The 20,607-nt window shown below is 41.5% G+C and overlaps 1 protein-coding gene across 6 annotated transcripts in view; it reads left to right on the top strand.

The window, feature by feature from the left end:
- Positions 1 to 20,607, top strand: part of GTF2I (general transcription factor IIi) — a 102,549-nt gene that overhangs the window by 13,426 nt on the left and 68,516 nt on the right. For all 6 annotated transcript variants that reach the window (XM_063402389.1, XM_063402388.1, XM_063402387.1 and 3 more), the window contains exons 2-3: positions 10,885 to 10,990; positions 12,336 to 12,474. In XM_063402389.1, coding sequence (XP_063258459.1) covers positions 10,892 to 10,990; positions 12,336 to 12,474 — 238 coding nt within the window. In that variant the 5' untranslated portion in view covers positions 10,885 to 10,891. The remainder of the gene's footprint in view (positions 1 to 10,884; positions 10,991 to 12,335; positions 12,475 to 20,607) is intronic.

The raw sequence follows: 20,607 nt of genomic DNA, 5'->3' as shown, positions 1-20,607 counted from the left end.
TCCTTGCTTTTAACCCCTTGTGTCCTCGGAAGCGTGTCCAACCTCTCAGTGGCCACTAAAAATGCCAACATTCAAACCTGACCACTGATTGGTTTGACCACAGCCTCTTGAAAAAACTCACTTCCCCTCAAACCAGGACAGGCCCTAAGCCAAAGTTGGCTTTTAGAACCTTCCAACCCAATGTTTTTATATATATATATATATATATATATTCATTCATTAATGAAGTATTATTGGTAATATAATATATGTACCTGCTCATTGGGGAAACATGTATTTACCTTTCTGTATTTAGAAACCAGACCAGGCCACATCTGGCCTTGTTTTGGGGTGTAGTATCAAAGAAAACTCCCTTGGTTGCTCATTGAGCTTTGGCCAGGCTTTAGGAGAAACCCAGCGGGATAATGAAACCGTGTGTTCCCACAAGAGAAATCAATGGCTATTTATTCAACAGTATAAAAATAGGACCATGTCACAGTGAAGTTGGAAGCTTCATTGCCTGCAGATAGATGCAGATTTCCCAGTTGCTGGGAGTGGTTCTCCAGTTCTTTGCTGTGACAGTGGCTTCCTCAACTGTTGTACATATCTGGATGAAGAGGTAAAGTATTGGGGTAACTTGTAATGTATCTTAATTAATCACTGTAGGCAATCTTGTAGTAATAATGAGCCAAGGCATTAGAAATTAAAGGGTGATTGATTAGGAATAGGTACTTAGACAATGCATATTGCTTAATATTTGCTGCGTTTTTGACGAACTGTGCTGACTGCTTGTGAAGAGAAGAAAGGGTGTACATGTGAAGGCAACATGAAAAAATGCAAGGATATGTGATGAGGAGAAGGACTGCTTGCAAAGCAAGATAAAGAATGCTAAACATGCAAGGCTACCAAGATAACAGAGCTCTTCGGATCCCCAGAACCAGATTAGACCAACCATATGGTTTGGATTGTGACCAGGGGAACAGAGAGCATGTGCAAAGAGACAAAGTGAAAGTTCAGACTTGATGAAGACAACTTACTTCTCGCATACAACCACTGCATGACCACCAGACATAACTGTGCAAGTGCAGAAGGACTGATGAGATAATTAGTGTATGGAGCAGGGCTAGGCAGAGTTAGGAAATGAATATGCATAGCTGAATTGCTAAACTTAATGCATATGTAACATTTTAGAGGATAAAAGAGAACACGAGTGAGTGAGTGGTTGCGCATAGTGCCTGAGTCACAAACTTCCGCATAGTGCCTTTGTGGAGATATCCTGCATGTGCCTGGCACCAAATTAATATTGTGCTTGTTAAGGTGTCATTTTACAAAGTCTAAAAGCTATCATGTTTTAAATCACCATTGTTGCAGCAGAGACAGACACGACACTCCAAGGTTCAAGCAGCAATAGCAATCTTTGTTGTTCACAGCTCACATTTACATGGTTTTCAAAAATCCCACGTTTGATTCCAATTGGCTCGCAACTTGTTACCAACCAGTTCACAGGCCAGTAGTTGCCTGCATACGTGCTCGCCAGAGATTGGCCGGCACCCATTCCTTGCAGTTAAGTCCTACTTCTCAGTGCCTTCTTCCTTAAGGATGTTTGCTTCCTTTCTTTCACAAGTACAGGCTGATCCAGTCAAGGTCAGGGTTACTTGTGTGTCTGCAAGGCCTTCAGGCCAGCTGTTAGTCATCACAGTTTGACCCCCGCCCCGCCCCGGCCTTTTTTTTTTTTTTTTAACTACGAAGGCAGTTTCTGGTATCTGGTAGGGCCCTTTGCAGACAGGATAACAAGCACAAAGAGTGAAATAACTATGATAATACAAAAATGATAAGCCCAGTTTAAATGAGGTTCCTTACCCAGCTTGATGAACGTAATCCTTTCAGCCAGTAATCTATCCCAGAAAATCTTTAATACAATATATGCCACCAGATTTTTCACAATTATGTCCATGAACTAACAAAAGAAAATCAGTAGTAGCACGATTTTGCAAGGTAACATGCCACATGCTATCTACATCTATAGCCAAAGCACTTCAAATTAAGGAAGTTTCATTTCTCTTTTTTGCTACAAAAGAAGCCAGTGTATTTAATTCAGAAACTATCAGGAGTAGTGTTTTGCTTCCCTGTTTCAATTTGGTCTCAGATATCATGTTGTGGTGTATCAAAAAATGCACATCCTTCTGCTGATAATGTCCCTAAAATGTCTGACTCTTGGAGTTTAAATGAAGCAACAGGTAAATTGTCATCCCAAAGATCCCATGGTTCCATACAGCGGATTGTGGTATTACAATTGTTCTGGGAGGAGTGTTGCATTTTGACAGCATTTTGTATTACTTGTATACTTTGTATGCCATTCAAGGGTATTCCCACTAAGCAGGTGCAAAAAGGTTGTTCTGGTTATGCCATAGACACACAAAATTGTGTCTGATTCAATGCATAAAGCAACGATACCCAAACATTGTTACTATTCCACGGTATTGGCTGGTGGGCCATCATGGAGGCGCTGCTGGTTGTGATCCAGAGCAGAACATAGAGCAGAGCACAGATGGGGCAGGTACCTATCGAACGCTGGCATCTGCAGAAATGCAAGCATACCTGTGCCCCCAAGTGACAAGGACCCAAAGACCTTCCTGCTTCTTGGTAGTGAGGTCCCATACCAATACTTTAGGCTTGGGCGCAACTGGATGTCACTAGATGACTGCAACGATAAAAAATGCTTTAAAATAACAGGGATTTGGGAGTATGGCAATAACACGAGATGCTTCCGTGTATACAGAGCTTTGGCCACCCTGCTTTGGGGGGTTTCACCACACCATTTTGATTTTTCGAGGATGTGCTTCCAAGTGCCATGGGCATCTGAACAATGGCTTGACCTGTAGGTCAATGAGGAATAGCAGTGTGGTGCGACACACCCCAGAGTTGCAGAAATTGTTAAGTGCTCTGTGAGACATATGCAGGGTCATTAACAGTTTTTACAGTATGGGAAATGCCTAGGACAGCAAAGGCCGGTCGCCAGTGTGGGACAACATCATGTCTTTTTTTCTCCAGCATGAACTGAGGCCCATATAGCGGATGAAAAGTGTCTACTAAAACTTGTATTTACATTAGACAACCAAATTCAGATATCTGTGTAACATCTCTGCCAAATTTTTAAGGCTCACAGACCACAAGAGTTAACACCCATATACAGTGGTGCAGCATGGCCTTGACAATCAGCACAAGTATTAACAATATTGCATGCCTCAGTATTTGTTAACAAAAATTGTCATTGTAGGGCTTGAACACTCTGCTGAAAAAGACATCTTATGCTCTTGCCTGTGTCGGTGTATCTGGCTGTGGTGCTGTCCAGGCAGGGCAAGCTAACCAATAAACTCGGGCATTTCCTTTTGCTATCAAGTTTGGCAAATTTGTATGACTTCAGATATGCAAAACATAACAGGGACAAGTTCTGGCTTGGATTGTATGCGACAATGTTTACATTAAATCAAGTAGCGCAGCATTATTAGTTTTTTCCAGTAATGCTTGGTCCAATTGTTGTGTGCTGTCTGCAACATAAACAGGATCAGTTACAATATTTAAGGGAACGTGAGGGATACATTGAAAAGCCATGACTACAGCATGTAATTCTTCTAATTTAGGTGATCTGCTATCATGACCCTCTAGTGTTTGCCATCTGTGGTCATCTTCCCAGGTCACAATGACTTTTCCTGTTTTCCCAGACCTATCAGTAAAAACAGTGAGACCTTTCAAGGGTGTGCGATTGTTTAGTGGTTTCAAAGACAACACAATGGTCCCACTCAGTTGCAACAGTTTGTGACTCAGTATGTGACAGGTAATTTGCCCTGTAAAGTTTTGTGAAGCGCCTTGTAGTGCTGTACTATTTGCAAAGCACGATTCAAAATATTCTTGTTGTACTGGTATAATAATTTTTTGAGGGATCTTTAGCATTCAACTGCAAACACCTTTGACAGCATTTAATAATAAATTGTGCAATTAACTCAAAAATAGTACGTTTTTTATGTTGATGAGGAAAAAAGATCCATTCTAAAATGTGTAGTGGGTCAGACCACTGAGTGTCCCACTGACCAATGATACTTGTAGGGTATAAATCAATGTCATGGTTTGAGGGGAAGTGAATTTTTCAAGAGGCTGTAGTCAAACTAATCAGTAGTCAGGTCTGAATGTCAGGTTAGCACTTTTAGTGGCCACTGAGGGGTTGGACACGCCTCCGAGGACACAAGGGGTTAAAAGCGAAGCCTCCCAGAGGGACTTCTTCTTTTCTGGCTCCGCTTTCAAGAGAGGAGCACCGTTTCCCTCCTCCCCTACCCAGGCTGGGTAGAAGAGGGGGGCCACGTGGCTGGGCTGAGTGGAACCACGCGGCCGGGCTGAAGTAAGCTGGGGCCCAGGGTGGGAAGAGAGTGGACAGGACTGGAGCTGAGCTGGCCCCATCTAAGATGGAGGGGTGGAAAACTGTAGATGTGCCTTCCGTCCCTCCCCCCCCGCCTCCCTGAGAAGGTGCCCAGCCACCTGTGGGAATTGCCCAGCCTGGGAGTGCCTGAGCCTGCACCCTGCTGAGAGCCAGAAACTGTTAACCCTTTCTTGGCAGAAGGAAACTTTTTTTCCCAGACATTGATTCTCATGGCTAGTGGTTTCAGAAGAGAAAGAAAACCAGCCTGGGACCGAGATGATAAAAGCACAATTAGAAAGAACCCTAGATGGGCAGGGAGTTGAAGAAGAGTGGCTTCTGAGCTGGACTTTTCTTGCATAATGTTAGCCATAGACTGAACTCAAGTCTCTTTTGAACATAAACTGCATTTGGGTAGATGCAGCTGCCTCTGCTTTTGCTACAGTGACTGGCATTTTAAGAGTGGAGCAAACAGAGAAGAGAAAGAGAGGGTGTAGTGGCGCCCTCTGCCCTCAGGGGAGACCTGCTCTTGGAACCCTCGGCCCCAAGGGAAAAACAGGGAGAGCTCGGCATGAAAGCATCCTTAAAAGAGCCTTATAGCAGCTTTTGCCCATGGACAGTGGTGAGAGCACTAGACATAGAAAGGAAGGTGTCACCACGGCAGACTTCTCTGGGCGGTGCCATGGGTGACATAGAAACAAATAAAGGGTGGACCTGTGTTTTTCTGAAGAGCAGTCTGTGGTGCGAGAGAGACTCCTCTCTCCCTTGCTGAATTAAAGATTAGGTTTTTTTGAGTAGTGATTGTTTGATTTAAAACCTAAAGTTTTGGTCTATGGAAGGTAACGTGTAAGGGGTAGAAATTAAGGGAAGAGAAAAAATGTTCTGGGAAAGTTTCATTTCTGGTTTTTTGTGTGTGTGTTTAGAGTTTTCCTTTCTATTTTCTGTTCTTATGTAATGTAATAAAGTTTTGTTCTCAGTTTTCAAGTTTTAGGCCTGCTCTGCTCTGTTCTTGACCACATCTCACAGTAGCTCATTAAGAAAAACATACACTCATAGGTACATTAACATCTGGCCAGTGCTAACCCTTTGACAATCAACAATAATGATAAACAGTGTAAAACAAACTTCAGGACGTATGTGATAAACTTGTTGGTTTGTTATGGCTCACTCTACTGTTTCAAGTGTGATTTTCGCTTCCAGAGTTAATGTCATTGAAGAAGTTAACTCAAGGTCACTGTCAGGAATACTAAACAAGGGTGGTAATTGTGGGGTGCTTTACCCTAAATAGGGCCGTTCCCAGTTGATGATACCCAAAAGTTGTTGTGTGTCATTCAATGTTTGAAGCTTAGTTTAAAATTGTATTGTTTGTGGCTGTATTGTTTGATCTTCTATTTTAACTCCCAGGCACTTCCATGGGAGTTGCTGCTGCTCCTCTTCTGGTGCAATTTGCAACCCAAGCTCTTGCAGTGCTTACATCAGTCTTGCCCGAATCTGCAAATAGCTCTCCTTGGTTGGGGTTGCTATCAAAGTGTTCTCCATTTAATGATAATAGTAAGCTCCTGGGAATTGTCCTCTCACTATTGAGAGTGCCTGTGCAACATACCACTGACAAATTGTTGGACTGTTTTTCATACCCTGTGGCAGCACTTTCCTTGGATATTGTTCAACTGATGCTGCATTAATGATAGAGAGCACTGTAAATGCAAACTTTGGGATATCGTCAGTAAGTAAAGGAATAGTGAAAAAGCAGTCTTTCAAGTTGACCATCAAAATGTCCCAGGTAGCAGGTATCATAGTTAAGGATGGCATCCCAGGCTGTAAAGAACCTATACTTTCCATAACTGCATTAATTTTTCCTAAGTCATAGAGTAACCTCCATTTACCTGATTTCTTTTATTCACAAACACAGGAATGTTCCCTGGACTTGATGATGGCTCAATATGTCCTTGATTTCATTGTTCCTGAACTACCAAGTTAAGGGTATTTAGTTTTTCTTTTTAAAGGGCCCACTGATCAACCCACACAGGTTGTTCAGTGAGCCATTTTAAGGCTAATGTAGGATGCTTTATGCCCTTCATTCAGCACAGTGGCCCCCATTGAAAATCTGTTCCCATCTGAACTCCCCACGCTGACAAGACATCCCCATAGGTTGAGCGCCACAGCAGTAGCATAGGGACAGATTGTGGCCGTCTGTCCTGGATTTTTAACCAAGGCAGTTACTCCCTAAGTAACTTTGTGTGGTACCTCCGAGGCCAGTAACAACAGATCCTACAGCTGTGGCAGGCCATGATTGAGGCCATGTGTTTGCAGATATGATCGTAACATGTGCTCCAGTATCTATCATCTCACTAACCTTGATGTGGAATGGATTTGCCTGAGGCATTGTAAGAGTACAAACCATATTTGGTCTTCAGTCAGATACGACCTGAGTCCAGTATACTTGAGGTTCTCCTGTTGATCTGGAGCCTTGGTCTCCTCGCAGCTTTGAGTCTGTTTTAGGGACACAAGACATATTAGGTGTGTAAGTTGAGCGGTGTGACATGTAGCTGCGATGGTCACTGGAGGAGTAGGTGTTGAAACCATGGTGTATATCTGTCCCGTATAGTCCACATCTACCATAGATCATCTATACAACATCTATAGTCCACATCTATAGTCCAGGGTGAGCTAAATAACCCTGCAACGTTGCACTTGATCTTCCTAATAACAGCGCACTCAACCCTCTCCCAATAAGCCCATGGGCCTCAAGAGGAGCTTTATGCACTTCTAACAAGTAATTGTGTTGACAGCGGAAACATCCATGCCAGCTGGTCCTCTTGTTCTCCCTGTAAATTGGTCACATAGGCTTGCACTGAGGGATGCGAAGGTTTTTGTGTCTGTGCACGCTTCCCCTTCACACTCTTTTTCCCGTTTCCCTGCTCACTGAGAGGTTGCCTATTAATGTGGACTTACACTGCTTGGCAAGTGACCTGGTTTTCCGCATTGGTACAGTTTCTTACTGTAGACGGAGTTCTCTGTTTTTGGCATGTCCCCAATGAGTCCTACTCACAGCCAGCAAGAGGGTGATAACTTGGGTCCCTCCTGTTAGGATCTTGTAAATTTATTAACGGAGGGCGTCCCTTGGGCTTGACAGGCTTTGAGTTTTGTCACAGCAGGATGCAGCATCCTGCAGCTCTGGGTGCTGGCAGCTCCCTTCCAGAACTATCAGTGCCATGCACCACTTGGCTTCTGGCTCCTATTTGCATGCTGAGGCTGTGAATGGGCATATCAGGCAGTGCCAGGGATGTTGGCATAATTGCATTATCACTCCAGTCTTCTGTAGGCAGAGGAGGATTGAATGGGTTTATGGGAACAGAGGGTGTAGGACAAAATGTGCATGGCATGGGCATTTGCTGCACAGGTGACTGCATACAGCAGAGGCGTGCGTGGGGCTGGTGGTGTTGCAGGGATGGGGGCTCGGATGATAGCCACTCCCCTTGTAGTTTCTTGCCTGTCCTTTCTGCTTGCAGACTCAATGCGGTACCTAATCTCCCAACCACTCTCCCCATGCTCCACCACCACTGGATGTTTCGGCAAGTGGTGCCTATAGTGCCTCAATTGCTGCTCTAGCATTCCGCTCAGCTTTTAGCAGTGTCAAGGTATCTAGCACCAGCTTCCAGGTAACCATAATATTTTTTAGCAGTCCCATTGCCTCGAGAGGCTGACTCAAAAATCAATTCAGTAATCCCTTTGCAGTTTTTAATACTAAATGGCTTTTAATAGTAGAGGCTTCTGTGGTGGCACCTACTCCTTGGCTCTTGCACCACAGCAGTAAAGTTTGCAGTGCCTGTTTATTGTATTTTATTCCTTGTTTGCCTACCATAAGGGTCCGTACATTCATTATAACTTTTTCTTTGGTTGAGATTTGAGCTCCCATTGTCTGCAGCAGCTCACTGTCTTATTTACATGGCTAGACTTTTGCAGCTCTCCACGCTGCTTGCAGCTCTCCATTCTACTCTTCCCCACTGGGCTCCATCCCCGCTGCTCTCCATGCAGCCGGCTGTTACCTATCATGTCAGGGTCGCCAGATGTTGCAGTAGAGATGGACAAGACACTCCAAGGTTCAAGCAGCAATAGCAATCTTTGTTGTTCACAGCTCACATTTATATGGTTTTCAAAAATCCCACATTTGATTCCAGTTGGCTCGCAACTCGTTACCACCCAGTTCACTGGCCAGAGATTGGCTCACCAGAGATTGGCTGGCACCCATTCCTTGTAGTTAAGTCCTTCTGCTTCTCAGTGCCTTCTTCCTTAAGGATGTTTGCTTCCTTTCTTTCATGAGTACAGGCTGATCCAGTCAAGGTCAGGGTTACTTGTGTCTGTGAGGCCTTCGGGCCAGCTGTTAGCCATCACACAGCGTCAGCATCCCAACCCTAAAGGAGTTCCTAAGATGTGCTTGAGAACTCTTCTATGTATCAAAAGTCATGGCTCACTAAAGATTTATTTATGTTATGTCGTAATCTCCCTTTTCTCTCTGGTATTTCACAAGCAATGCCTCTCTTCCTTTGAAGGATAGCCCCATCAGCCTCTATCTCCCCATCCCCATCAACCCTCTCTCAGGCTGCTGAAACTATCAACATATTACAACAATTGTTGTTCCTTTATATTCACACTCAAACTTTGCTCCTTATTTAGACCTGGTGAAGGATAATTTTGCCTCCTCCTCAGTGTAGCAGGTGCCAGTGTTCACCATCTTCATTATTGGCATCCTCCAACAGCTGCTGGCTGTGCTGCTTTGTCCTACTTCATCCATAATTCACTTCATCCAGTATGCAGTTTGCTGGCCTGTTCCTGAGCGCCAGAAGGCTACTAGATGTGTTTTGAGTTTGCAGTGTTGATCATTTTGGCTTTTGGGTGTTTTTCTCCTCCAATCCAATTTGTTGCCTGAAGTGCTCTAAACCCTAGAAACAACACAGTGCCTTTTCCCCCCCCAAAGTCAGCATATTATCACATGCAATGTGCTGCCCTGACTTGTCTACATATCTAATGGGAAACATGCCACCTTTAAAAACTTGAGTGAGTCACTTTGTGTGGCCAGGTTCTACAGGAGCAGCAAGCTACCTCATCAACCTGTGAAACGTTGTGTTTATCTGACATGTCTTGTCTGTTGAGGTGATTTTTCCTGACTTGCATGTGGACTTGTTACAGCTTAATTATCTACCAGTTCTTACTACTTCCAAGTTATTGCTTTAGGTATGTGTAAACATTACAAGTTGCAGCACTCCAATAGAAAAACGTGCTCTTAGAGGCTGCTGAAACTTCATTCTATTTCAGTCTTGTATAAACAATTCTACCAACAGAAGCATAAACAAGTCTTGATTATTATTTATGTCTGTTGCAATGGAGACAGACAAAGACACTTTTTTCTTTGTGCAGACTAGCTGAATCTTTATTGCACACAGCTCATTTTTATATGGTATCACAAGGCACTGTGTTTGAATCTAATTGGTCAGCAAATCATTGAAACTCATTTTATTGGTTGGTAATGGCTAGTGTACGTGTTCATCAAAATTTTTCTTTCAAGATATGTTTATGTATTTTTTCTTTATGGATTTTCATGAGATAGACTTCTTATTTTTACAGGTGCAAACTGTTTTCTCACAAGAATAGATTGTTATGCAAACTGATTCTCATTCTTACAATTTTTTTCTCATGGGTATAAGCTCAGATTCCTGCCATTACAGGATTCCATTTTCATAAAAGCTGACAGGTTTGTCATGGGAACATATCAGGCTAGCTTTTAGCTTAGCCACAGTAATAAGGCCTGATTTTACAAGGCCTTTCTTTTATAAGGCTTTTACCTATAATGTCTTAAATAGGTTGAAAATCTCCTGAATGACCTACAGAAAGAAGAAGGTTTTTTGTGTCACTGCTGAAATTTAGTGGTTAATTTGAGCACCTCAGTTGAGACTACTTAGCTTTGAGTTAATCCTACAACAGAAAAATGTGCAAATAAAAATGTTACATTCTGGTTACTGATACTGTAGTCTTTGAGGCTGTGGTTTTGCGGTAGGGTGGTGATTGTTTCTTTTGAGCTAGGCCATAATAGTTATAGGAAAGGTTGTTCTAATACCTGTGTCATAATTACAATTTGCTATTTGTTTGTTAATGCCAGTGTTTGTTGCTGTGTTTATCTAGACATGCTTAGAAGGAAAATCAATGTAAATGCAGGTAATCAATTCAAATAATTTTTCTGGGTACAGATAGTTTGTGGCCCGATCATGATGCAACATTTTATTTTATGTTTAGCTTCAGCTTTGGATGAAACAGCAGGAAGCATGAAAGAATAGAAGAGCAAGCACTTTCTCCTGTTAATTTACCTATTTGTTTGGTTGCTTGTGTGTAGTGGGCTGTCTTCTATGGGATTTTGAATTTTTTTTTCTTTGCTTGCATAAGGGGCTTTCATTTTCTTGCACTGTTGTATGTATCTGAAAAGATTTTTCCCTTTCATTTTACAGGAGGAAAATGGCTCAAATCATTGCACCAGCAACGTCCATCCAAGATGAGGAATCCTTGGAAAGCAGAATGGTGGTCACATTCCTCATGTCAGGACTTGAGTCAATGGTGTGTAGAGAAGTTTCTGCATCATAAATCTGTCTTGGTATTTGCGGGGTTACGTCAGTATATTGCTTCCCACTGAGCAGCAGGAAAGGTGGATTGTTGTATCTGTATTGTATTGTTGTTGTCCAACCAGCTGTAACTCTGTCTTTACTTGGGATAAATTGTGCTATAAGTACCCTTGTTTCTTGTTGTGATGGGGTTGTTTTAAAAATTATTTTGCCAAATAAATGGGAAATATTTGTTGATTGGTTAGGTACAGCGTGGTTGAAAGGCCAAGAGTGTGTTCTGGTTTTTGTCATATGTAATGTAGAATGAATAAATGATTTTGAGGCTAATGCCTTGTCTTCTGGTGCTATACCAACTCAACAAAACTTGTTCAGAAAATACTTCTTTTTGTTGGCATATCATCTGTTTTTTAGAAATTAATTCTGTTGTGTGGTGGGGTATATGGCTGGCTGGGGCTTTGAGTGGAATTGTGTGTCCCATTTCCTTGAAGCTGAGGCACTGTCCAGGATTTGGTTCTTTAAAATTGGGAGGTTTTAATGATAAGCAAGAACAAACATTTTCTTTTTAGCAATGAAACTTTGAGTAGAATAGTTATAAGGCAATATATTGCAAATCTTTTATCCCATTGGGTATATTTGGTTCTTAAAGTCTTTGTGTCACTTTTTCTTCCCACGCTGCAGCTGTTGTTTTTATAGGTTGTAGCAAACTCTTAGTTCCTAGGAGTGACTGACCTTCTGTGATCACTACATGGTCATCTCACCAGTTTTCTTGGGATCCTTGCTCTCTCCATAGGCTTTCTACCTTAATCCTTGCCAGAAATTTCTCCTGGCAGAACATATCTAGGTGTTTGCAGGGATGGTGCAGTCCTTCCATTCAGGGGGAATTCACCTGAGCAGGTGCCTAGCAGACAGGACAGGGCAGGCTACAGGCAGCCATCCTGCTTGCAGCCACAGAAATATGGTGTGTGAGAAGTGTGCTGTGAATGCACAAAACTCCTGTATGCTGTGTTGAAAGTTGGAGTAAGGCACTCAGTATGATTAACATGGAAGTAATAATTTAACATGGATTAATGTCATAAACCATTAAAAAATGCAATCTCTGAGTCTATACAAGGCCTTAATTTTGCTAATAAATCTACAATACTTTTAAGATTTCTGATGAAAAGTATTCCAGAGGTGTAAATTGTGCTTTGATTCTGGCTGATGTTAAGTTACAGTACCTTCTGAAGGGTGGATGCTGGCAGCAATATAGTAATTGTTTTACATGATAACACATACATTTTTATTAACTCTATCTTAACTATGGTAATAAAAGCTTTTTCTTTTTCTTTTTCTTTTTGTAGTGTAAAGAACTTGCCAAGTCCAAGGCAGAAATTGCCTGTATTGGTGTATATGCAAGAAACATTTTTGTAGTTGGAACTGAGAGAGGAAAAGCCTTTGTCAACTCTAGGGAAGATATTAAGTTGGATTTTACCGAATACTGTAAGTTTCAATGTTTTATTTTTGTATGTCACAAGCTGAATAACATATATTGCATAATATTAACAACTTTGGGAGCAAAATTCCGTCTATCATGGCTGGGTGCTATATTATATTTGCTATGGCAAATCAAGCTGTTTAGGAGCATAAAATGAGCAGTAACAGTGGTCTTTTCTGGAGTGTTATTTCTACAATGGCTGGAAATGTTAATTTTTTTCTTAGATAATGTGACAAATTAGTGCAATAAGAAGTATTATAGTGTCCACCCTTACAATACATCCTGCATATCCTAGCTTGTGTTAATTTTGCTTTGTATCCCCTCCTCCAAACCTTTTTTTCCAATCAGGAAGACTGAGGAGAGCTGTGAACAGGTAAAGGAGTACTTCTATCAGCTCAGGAGGTCCTGGTTCTTTAGATCACTTCATGCCTTACTAAAGCAGATGTGCAGTTTTGACAAGATAGTTTTTTTTCATGTAGCTTTTTTATAGCACTTTTATTTATTAGACAGAACTACACATCTGTACCATAATGAATTAAAATTACATCTGCATTACTTTTGTACTGCTGTAAGTGTATCCAGGGTGTGGTTTTTGCTTAATTTCATTTTTACAGTAAAACAGTGAAACTTTGGTGTTCCTAAAACTTGATTCATTGATTCATTCATGCAGGAGAGTGTGTTTAGAGATAGGTTTCAAAGGTTCAGTGACTATTTACGGGAGCGTTGATGCACTCATTTAGAAAGGTGGTGGTGGTGGCCACTGCCTAATAACAAAATGTACATTTATTTGCTTAGGGAAAGACAGAAGATGCAGGTCAAGGGGAGGGTATGATAGAACAATCAGTCTGAGGAGTTTAAAAAACTGTCAAGTCGTTGTTGTCAAGTTAAATACTGCTTGGAAAGCAACTATGTTTAGTCTGTAACGGAAAGACTTACTTCCACAAATGCTTTTGCTGCTACATAAAATTCTCTTGAAGGATCTGTCTCAAGGTCAGTTGTTTGGTAGGGTTTGTCTAGGGTTTTTTTTGTCACTGTCCTTCTTGCATGGACGGTGACTTTCTGTGCACATATCTACTCCACGGAAAGTCACCACGATGTTGAGTTGTAAGAGATCACTGATATAAAAATGTAGAATTACAACCTGATTGAGGAATCAAGGATATAATGAATCAATTTCTTTTTCTTTTCCTTTTTTTTTTTTCCCCCCATTTTTTACAGGGACAATCTTCTGATACTGTTGTTTGTGAAAACTGCTTAGTACTGGGGAGGGAATTTAGTTTTTCACCTGATTTCTTTTTTTGTTTTGTTTTTGTTGCTTAAAGGGCTTCTCTGACATTCTGGGTACTATGTTTTATTGCCAGTACAGTGGTATCATGGCCCTGATGTACCAGGGACTTTGTACACTGGACACATCTATTAGTAGGGAATCTGAAATTGTGGGGATTTGCTGTTTGATCTCCTGACTAGATCTCTCTTTCAGATTTTATGCTGTGGGAAGCACTGGCTTCTCATCCATGCTTGTATTTGGCTGTATGAGATGTGGTTTCTACAGATGCATGCCTGTGTTTAAATCCTACATCAATTTTGATAATCCTCACTTTTTACTGTACTCCAGTTACAAGATACTCGTTCTTGGGCTGTGTTTTTGTATTGTCAGGCTGATAAAATTAAATAATATTAACTTTGAAAACAGTGTTTTCATTATGATTCTTAGAGAACATTATGGTGGAAATCTGTGTGAACAAGGTCAAGTAATGTCAGTCATTGCTTTCATGGTTTCACTAACTGCACATCTCCCATGCTTTCAGGGAAGTCTTGATACTAGAAGTAGTTTTCTTCTGTCCCTGACAAAGATGTTGACCAGAAAACATTACTTCAGAACAGCAATTTTTACGAATAATATCATTATGTAGTTCTGGTGATGTGGATTCTCTTCACAGCTTTGAAGTCTTGATGAAGTTTATAGTGTAATATCTTTTGCTATAAAAATCTAGAGCTGTGGAGGCAACAGTTCCTTTCTGCTCGTACTTTGTTTCTTCAGTTCAGTTCTGTAGTGGTTTTAGTTTGCCAATTTGAGTTTCCTGACCAACACACCTGTGATGGTTTTAGCTCACAACCAGGTAGAAACACCATTTAATGTAGTGGTTTCATGATTGCCAATTCTTGCCTCCCAAAATTAGTGCTGTGGTTTGAGTGTCCACCAGAATCATTCACCTTTTTTTCTGCTGTGAGATAGGACCAGGAGATCAGCAAAGCAGGCTCAAACTTAAAAGGTATAGAGAGGTTTATTAGCAAGCAGTGAAAGAAGAGAATGAGATTCAAAATGAAACCTTCAAAACCCTTCTCCTCCCCCCACAACTGTTCACTTTCCCACTGATAACATAAAGAGACCAAACCTGTGATTTTTCAGTTGGTTTCACCACTTTAAAATAGTCTTTCATCAGTTCCTAGGGAGAGGACCTCTCTCAGAACTCCTGTGGAGACATCACCACAACAAAACAATTCTCTGGTGGCTCCCATGTGGTGAATCTTCAGCCACCTGGAAACTCTGCAAATTGAAGTACCTCCCACTGGCAGCTTTTCCCGCAACTGCATATGGGTCACGAAATTCATTTGGATTCATTTTAAAGATGAACAGTTCCAAAACCAAAGGATTTTTTTTCATCTCAAGGAACAGAGATTTTTTTCCTTCTAGGGGCAGATCTTCATCTTTGTCTTATCTCTCTCTGTTCAAGCTTCTCATAAGACCACAGCTATTTCAATATTACTTAGTTGATCACAAATACCTTTGCTTATCTCTGCAATTTAAATACTCTTGTCATCTCCCCAAAATCCATAACTTTTCCATGGTTTAAAGGGATATTTTAGTCCAGTCTCCATGGCCTCACAAGGCAAGTCCAGCCCAAACTAGGCAACTCCTCCATCTTCCTTCTAACTTAGGACTTTTACTCTCTCTGCACTGACTCCTGTCTCATGCTGTGTCTCTCCATGATTCAATCACTCTGTCTTTTTTCTCTCACTCAGTGCTTTGTAATTCCCACTTGTCAAGGAAAGAGTTAGCATCTTGCTCGGGCCTGTAGATGGTCGTGTCTGGCTGCACAGCTGTTGGATTTCAAAGCCATTCCAATGTGGGGAGGCTCAGGAATGGCAGCCAGGATCTCAGTACCCAGGCTGGTGGATGCCTCCCTCCACCCCTTGGTCTCATCTGGGGTCATAAAACCCAGACTCGAAGCTGCTCCCTGGGGCCCGGGGGCACATCTCTCTTGGCCTGGCCAGCGGCAGGGGCAGGCCTTAGAGTCAGCTGGATGTTAGCAGCTGCAGCCTCCCCTCTTCCTTCTCCCCTCTGCCGATTGCAGCTGGGGCCCAGCCAGGCCTGCCCCAGCCCGCCCAGCTGCCGCGTGGCAGTGTTACCTGCTGGCAAGCGCAATGGAAGAGAGCGATTCCTGGAATCCCTCTGACTTTTAACCTGTGTAACCCAGAGGTGTATCTGACTCTCTCATTGATCAATCAAGCTGTCAACATTTTGCCATAACTTCCCTAGAAAAAAATCACTCTGTACTAAACCAGCACAGCACTAAATAATGTGGTGGGTTAAGTGCCCTGTAAAATTACTTGCTCACTTTCTGTTGTGAGCTATGAATTAATAGGAGAGCAAAGCAGGCTCGAAACTTTAAAGGGGATAAAGAACACTCTGTTAACAGAACTAAAAGAAAAGAGAAAAAATCAGAATAAAACTTTCAGAATAATTCCTCCTCCCACAGCCTTCTTTTCTTTCCCACTGACAACGTACAGAGACAAAACCGTAGAACTTAGGTCAGTTGACCACCTCTTAAATAGTCATTCATCAGTTCTCTTAGGGAGAGGAGTCTCTTGCCTTGTCATGGAGACTTCTATACAAGAAAACAGTTTCTCTCATGGCTTCAATTCTCATGAATAGCAGCTGCCTGGAAATACACATTTGAGAAGTGCCTCCCATCTTATGCAGCCTTCCCACAGCTGCATTCATGGGCCACGTCAAACTCATGGGGTGCTATTTCAAGGATGAGCTGTTCAAAGCAAAGGTTCTCTTCATCTATTTCTGATATCATCTCTAGGAACAGAGGTCTTCTTTCTCTGGGGGCAGAGGGTCTTCCATCACTCTCATGTCTCTGTTCAAGCTTCTCATGAGATTACAGCTACTTCAACATCTGCCTGCTTCAGCATGAATGCTGGTGTCTGAAGTTTGAACACTGTATCTCCGTATATTGGTTTAACAAATTAAAGGGATACATTAGTGTAACAAGTCCATCACCATGGCCTTGCAAAAGAATTTCAGCCTAAGACTAAGGCATCTCCTCATTCTCCTCCCATCTGGAACTTGACTCTTTCTTCACTGCCCTTGGTGCCTTCATGTTGTTTCTCTATGTGTCTTCACTGTCCTTTTTTTCTCAGTTGACAGAGGATCAATGTCCTGCAAGTTTCATCTCTGCAGTGAAAGAGGTAACATCTTGCCCATGGCCTGTAGATGGTCAAAATGGTTGGTGGTGGCCAAAGCAGTCACGATGATGGATTTTAGGCCACATTAGGGGCTGTACCAGGATCTCAAGGGCCCACCCAGAATGGCCACAGCCGCTCTGGCCACCTGGCGAGTCTCAGGCCCGTACTGCTTTAAATTCTAGCCTCGGGTTGGCTTGACTGCACTGGTGGGGGAAGGAGCTGGCCCAATAGCAAGATGTGAACAGCCCCATGGGCCCAGCCCGGCTGGGACAGGGCCCCTCAGCCTCCCCTTCCCTCCCCTTGCCTGGCAGCTGCAGACGCCCAGGAAGGGCCTGGGCCCTTGGCAGGGCCTACCCAGCCCAGCTGCTTGGGGGAGGCTGGGCCGGCCTATTGCCTGTTCCCAGGCTGGAAGAAGAAGAGGGCTTTGTTCCATTTTTAACATGTGTGTTCGCAGAGGTGTGTTCAGCTTCTTGCTGGTTTAACAAGGTGTCAGTATTCAAAACCAGCCACTGATTGGTTTTGTCAGGCATGGAGGAAACTGTTAGCAGCTTCTGTTAGAAAAATCACTTCCGTGGGTGGCTTCTTCCCTGCTGACTAAATGTCAATCAATGCAAAACCAGTTCAGAGTGCCTGTTCATATTCTTAAAATTACTTCTTGTTTGTCTCTGCATGAGAGATTGAATGCTACCTGATTAAAAATCTTCTCATGTTTTAAGATGCCTTAACTGCCAAGGGACTGACAGCTCTTTTGCTAGAGGAGTCCTGAGCTCTATCAGCTTCAGATACCAAATTGTGCCAGCTTTTCTCTGTTGAGCATCGCATCTTCAGGTCTTTATTTGAGAAAGTTTCAGTTAAGTAAATTGTTTTTCTGGTAAAGCTTGATTTCTTTGTTTCTTTGGTGAGATGAGGAGAGTGCTGGATTTGTTGCTTGTCTGTGGTGTGACCCAGCAGGGCATTCTCTGCTCTGCAGGAGAAATGCAGCCTACCTCCTCCCAACAGAGCTCCCTGTTGTATAGGAATAGGGAGAGCTGGGAGGTTCCTTTTCCACCTAAGAGATATGCTGGACTGTCAGGCCTGGAGGGAAGGATATTCTGAAGAGCCAAAAGACCTGGACAGTCAAAGAAGATAAGAGACACTTAAGTGAAGCTGGGACTATAAGTGGGATCGGAGACTGAGCAACGTAGGTCAGACCAACATGATCATATCATACGTTCTCGTCTTTATTCACGAGATGGCTGGTTATATACAGTGAGAGTAGTTTACAGTAACAGGTGCATTTCTATTGGCAGGGAAGCGTGAGCAAATATGCAAACATTCACAGTTTAAGGCAGCTACCACGTTTTCACAGTAATTGCCCTATTCTATTGATAGCCATACCTTAACCCAGCTTCTACGGCACCACAAGCTTATCTAGTTCTACGTAGGTTAAACGCTGAGGCCTAGAAGGCCCAGGTCTGAGGCCCAGTTTGAGATAGCTCTATCTTTATTCTATAAGTCATCCTGCTCTTGCTACAAATCCCCTCTTTTCTTTAGAGCCTACCAAACTGGGTCTATGGCATGGCTGGCTATTTTTGCATACACCGTTACAAGCAAGCACTATTTGATTTGCCCAGAAAAACCCCAAGATCCCAGCTATTAAAAGTACAAAGATAAAAACACAGTATTCAGTCCTTGCTATTCATCTATGCACAGGTTCTGAATATAAAGTCTCTAAATCATCTGAAGTCGCTTCTTCTTCTTCGCTGCTTGGTGATGTTTCATGACTGCAGACTTCTCTGTTGTTACTGGGTAGTCAAGGTTGCCTCCTGTAAACGCAGCTGAAATGATGCATCTCTGTTGTCGTCTCGTCTTGTTCAGCTTTGGCAGCTTTTGCTAATATCTTATTGATTCTACAGCTTGCATTAGGGAAACTAAAACAGTCCTGGTATGTGAATTAGCATTCTCAAAGGCAAGGGAATAGGATAGAAGCTTTTGCATACTAATGAAAGTGAAAAGTTATTATCACATCATTTCTGCTATCACCCCAGAGACTGCAAACTGCTGAAACACTTTTCTTTAGTGAAGATCTTGATACCCTTTCCTGGGCAGGGATACCAAGTTTCACCTCAAAGTTGATTCAGCTGTTATATTAATCGGATCAAATTGCTAAGTTAAGATAACTTGCATATTATTTTTTGGAGCAGAAACCTCTGGGGTTTGTTGGCAAACAACATCCATCCAAGTTAAAATTAAAGTCTGGCCAGGACTCAAATTTTAAGTTGGAGTGATGCTCTTTAGTATATTCTTTAAATATAACTTCTAATAACAATAAACATAAAATGCCTAACATACAGCGAACTGTTATAATATCTTTACACAAAAAAAGTACTTAAAATGAAACTTAAGAAAAAATTCTAACTTGCACTTAACAATACAATTACATTTTTTAACAACAGTATTTACGAACTGCTTAATTGGCTAAAAAAAAAAAATAGAAAAATTCAAAATGACAAATACCTTTTAAAAAACCCTATAAACTAATCACAAAGCATAAAAACTTGACTGTAATATCAACTTACGAATACTATCAATTTTTACATATTTCTATACCATGTAATCAATATATCAATACTTAACATGTCAACAAATTGTATTTCAAGACTCTCATACACTTATGAATTCAAAATGAAACACAAAAGACTAAAACAATTCACCACTAACAATAAAATCAAAGATCTAACCACTTGCATTTTCTCTTTAAATCTTATTTATCAATGTTCTATCATCATCATTTCAAATGAAACTGCTTCATTTTTGAAGGAAAATAACTAAACCTTACAAATTAACCAAACATACCTTTATAAATTATAAATCACCTTTTAAATCAACTAACACTTAAAGCTAACATAAACAAATCTTAATAAGAAATTTTACAACTTACAGTAATCTTATAAAATCTATATATAGTAAATTAATAAAATATAAATTCGTTACTAAATAAACTTCTTAAAACTTAAACATAAACTTAACTTAAACTTATCAGGGCCCACATCTTAACAATAAACTTTAAAATTATATGTTTAACAATATGTAACTCAAACTCAAAACTAAACCACACAAAAATGAACCTTAACAACATCAAAATGTAGAAACATAACTCAACCCTACACACAATGAATAACTCTGGCTAAAAGCTCATTTTAATTTCATTTTCTATTTTATCTTCTTTCTGATTAAATGTTCTTTTCTCACACTGTGTTTCTCACACAATGATGGATTGTTTCACAACAGAGGGACAAATGATTGCATTTTCTTCTTCTGGTCTTTTCTTACAATGTCCACCTGCTGTTCTGTTGTAACACTTGTTGAAATGCTGTGAGAATTCCTTTGCTTGGGCTTGAAGGATCTTATCAAGTTGAAAGATGTCTGCTTTGCTGTATGTTTTCACTATTTTGCTTAACAATCCTGGAAGTTCCTCAGGCATTGGCATAACATAGGGTCGAGTTACAAAACTTGACTGCTTTCAAAGATGATACTGACAGGTTCTACGCTTATTGAGGGGACACTCATGCTGCTCACTTCCAGACTGTGGGTGTAGGGAGATCTTAAGGACCAATTCGACAGCCGGAGCAGTTGATTTATAATAGAAGTGTTCACACCCGTGTCAAAAAGTAGTGATAGGG

The sequence above is a fragment of the Prinia subflava genome, chromosome 8 (assembly GCF_021018805.1).
Source record: "Prinia subflava isolate CZ2003 ecotype Zambia chromosome 8, Cam_Psub_1.2, whole genome shotgun sequence".
Taxonomy (NCBI): domain Eukaryota; kingdom Metazoa; phylum Chordata; class Aves; order Passeriformes; family Cisticolidae; genus Prinia; species Prinia subflava.
This window is presented reverse-complemented; position numbering and strand designations above follow the sequence as displayed.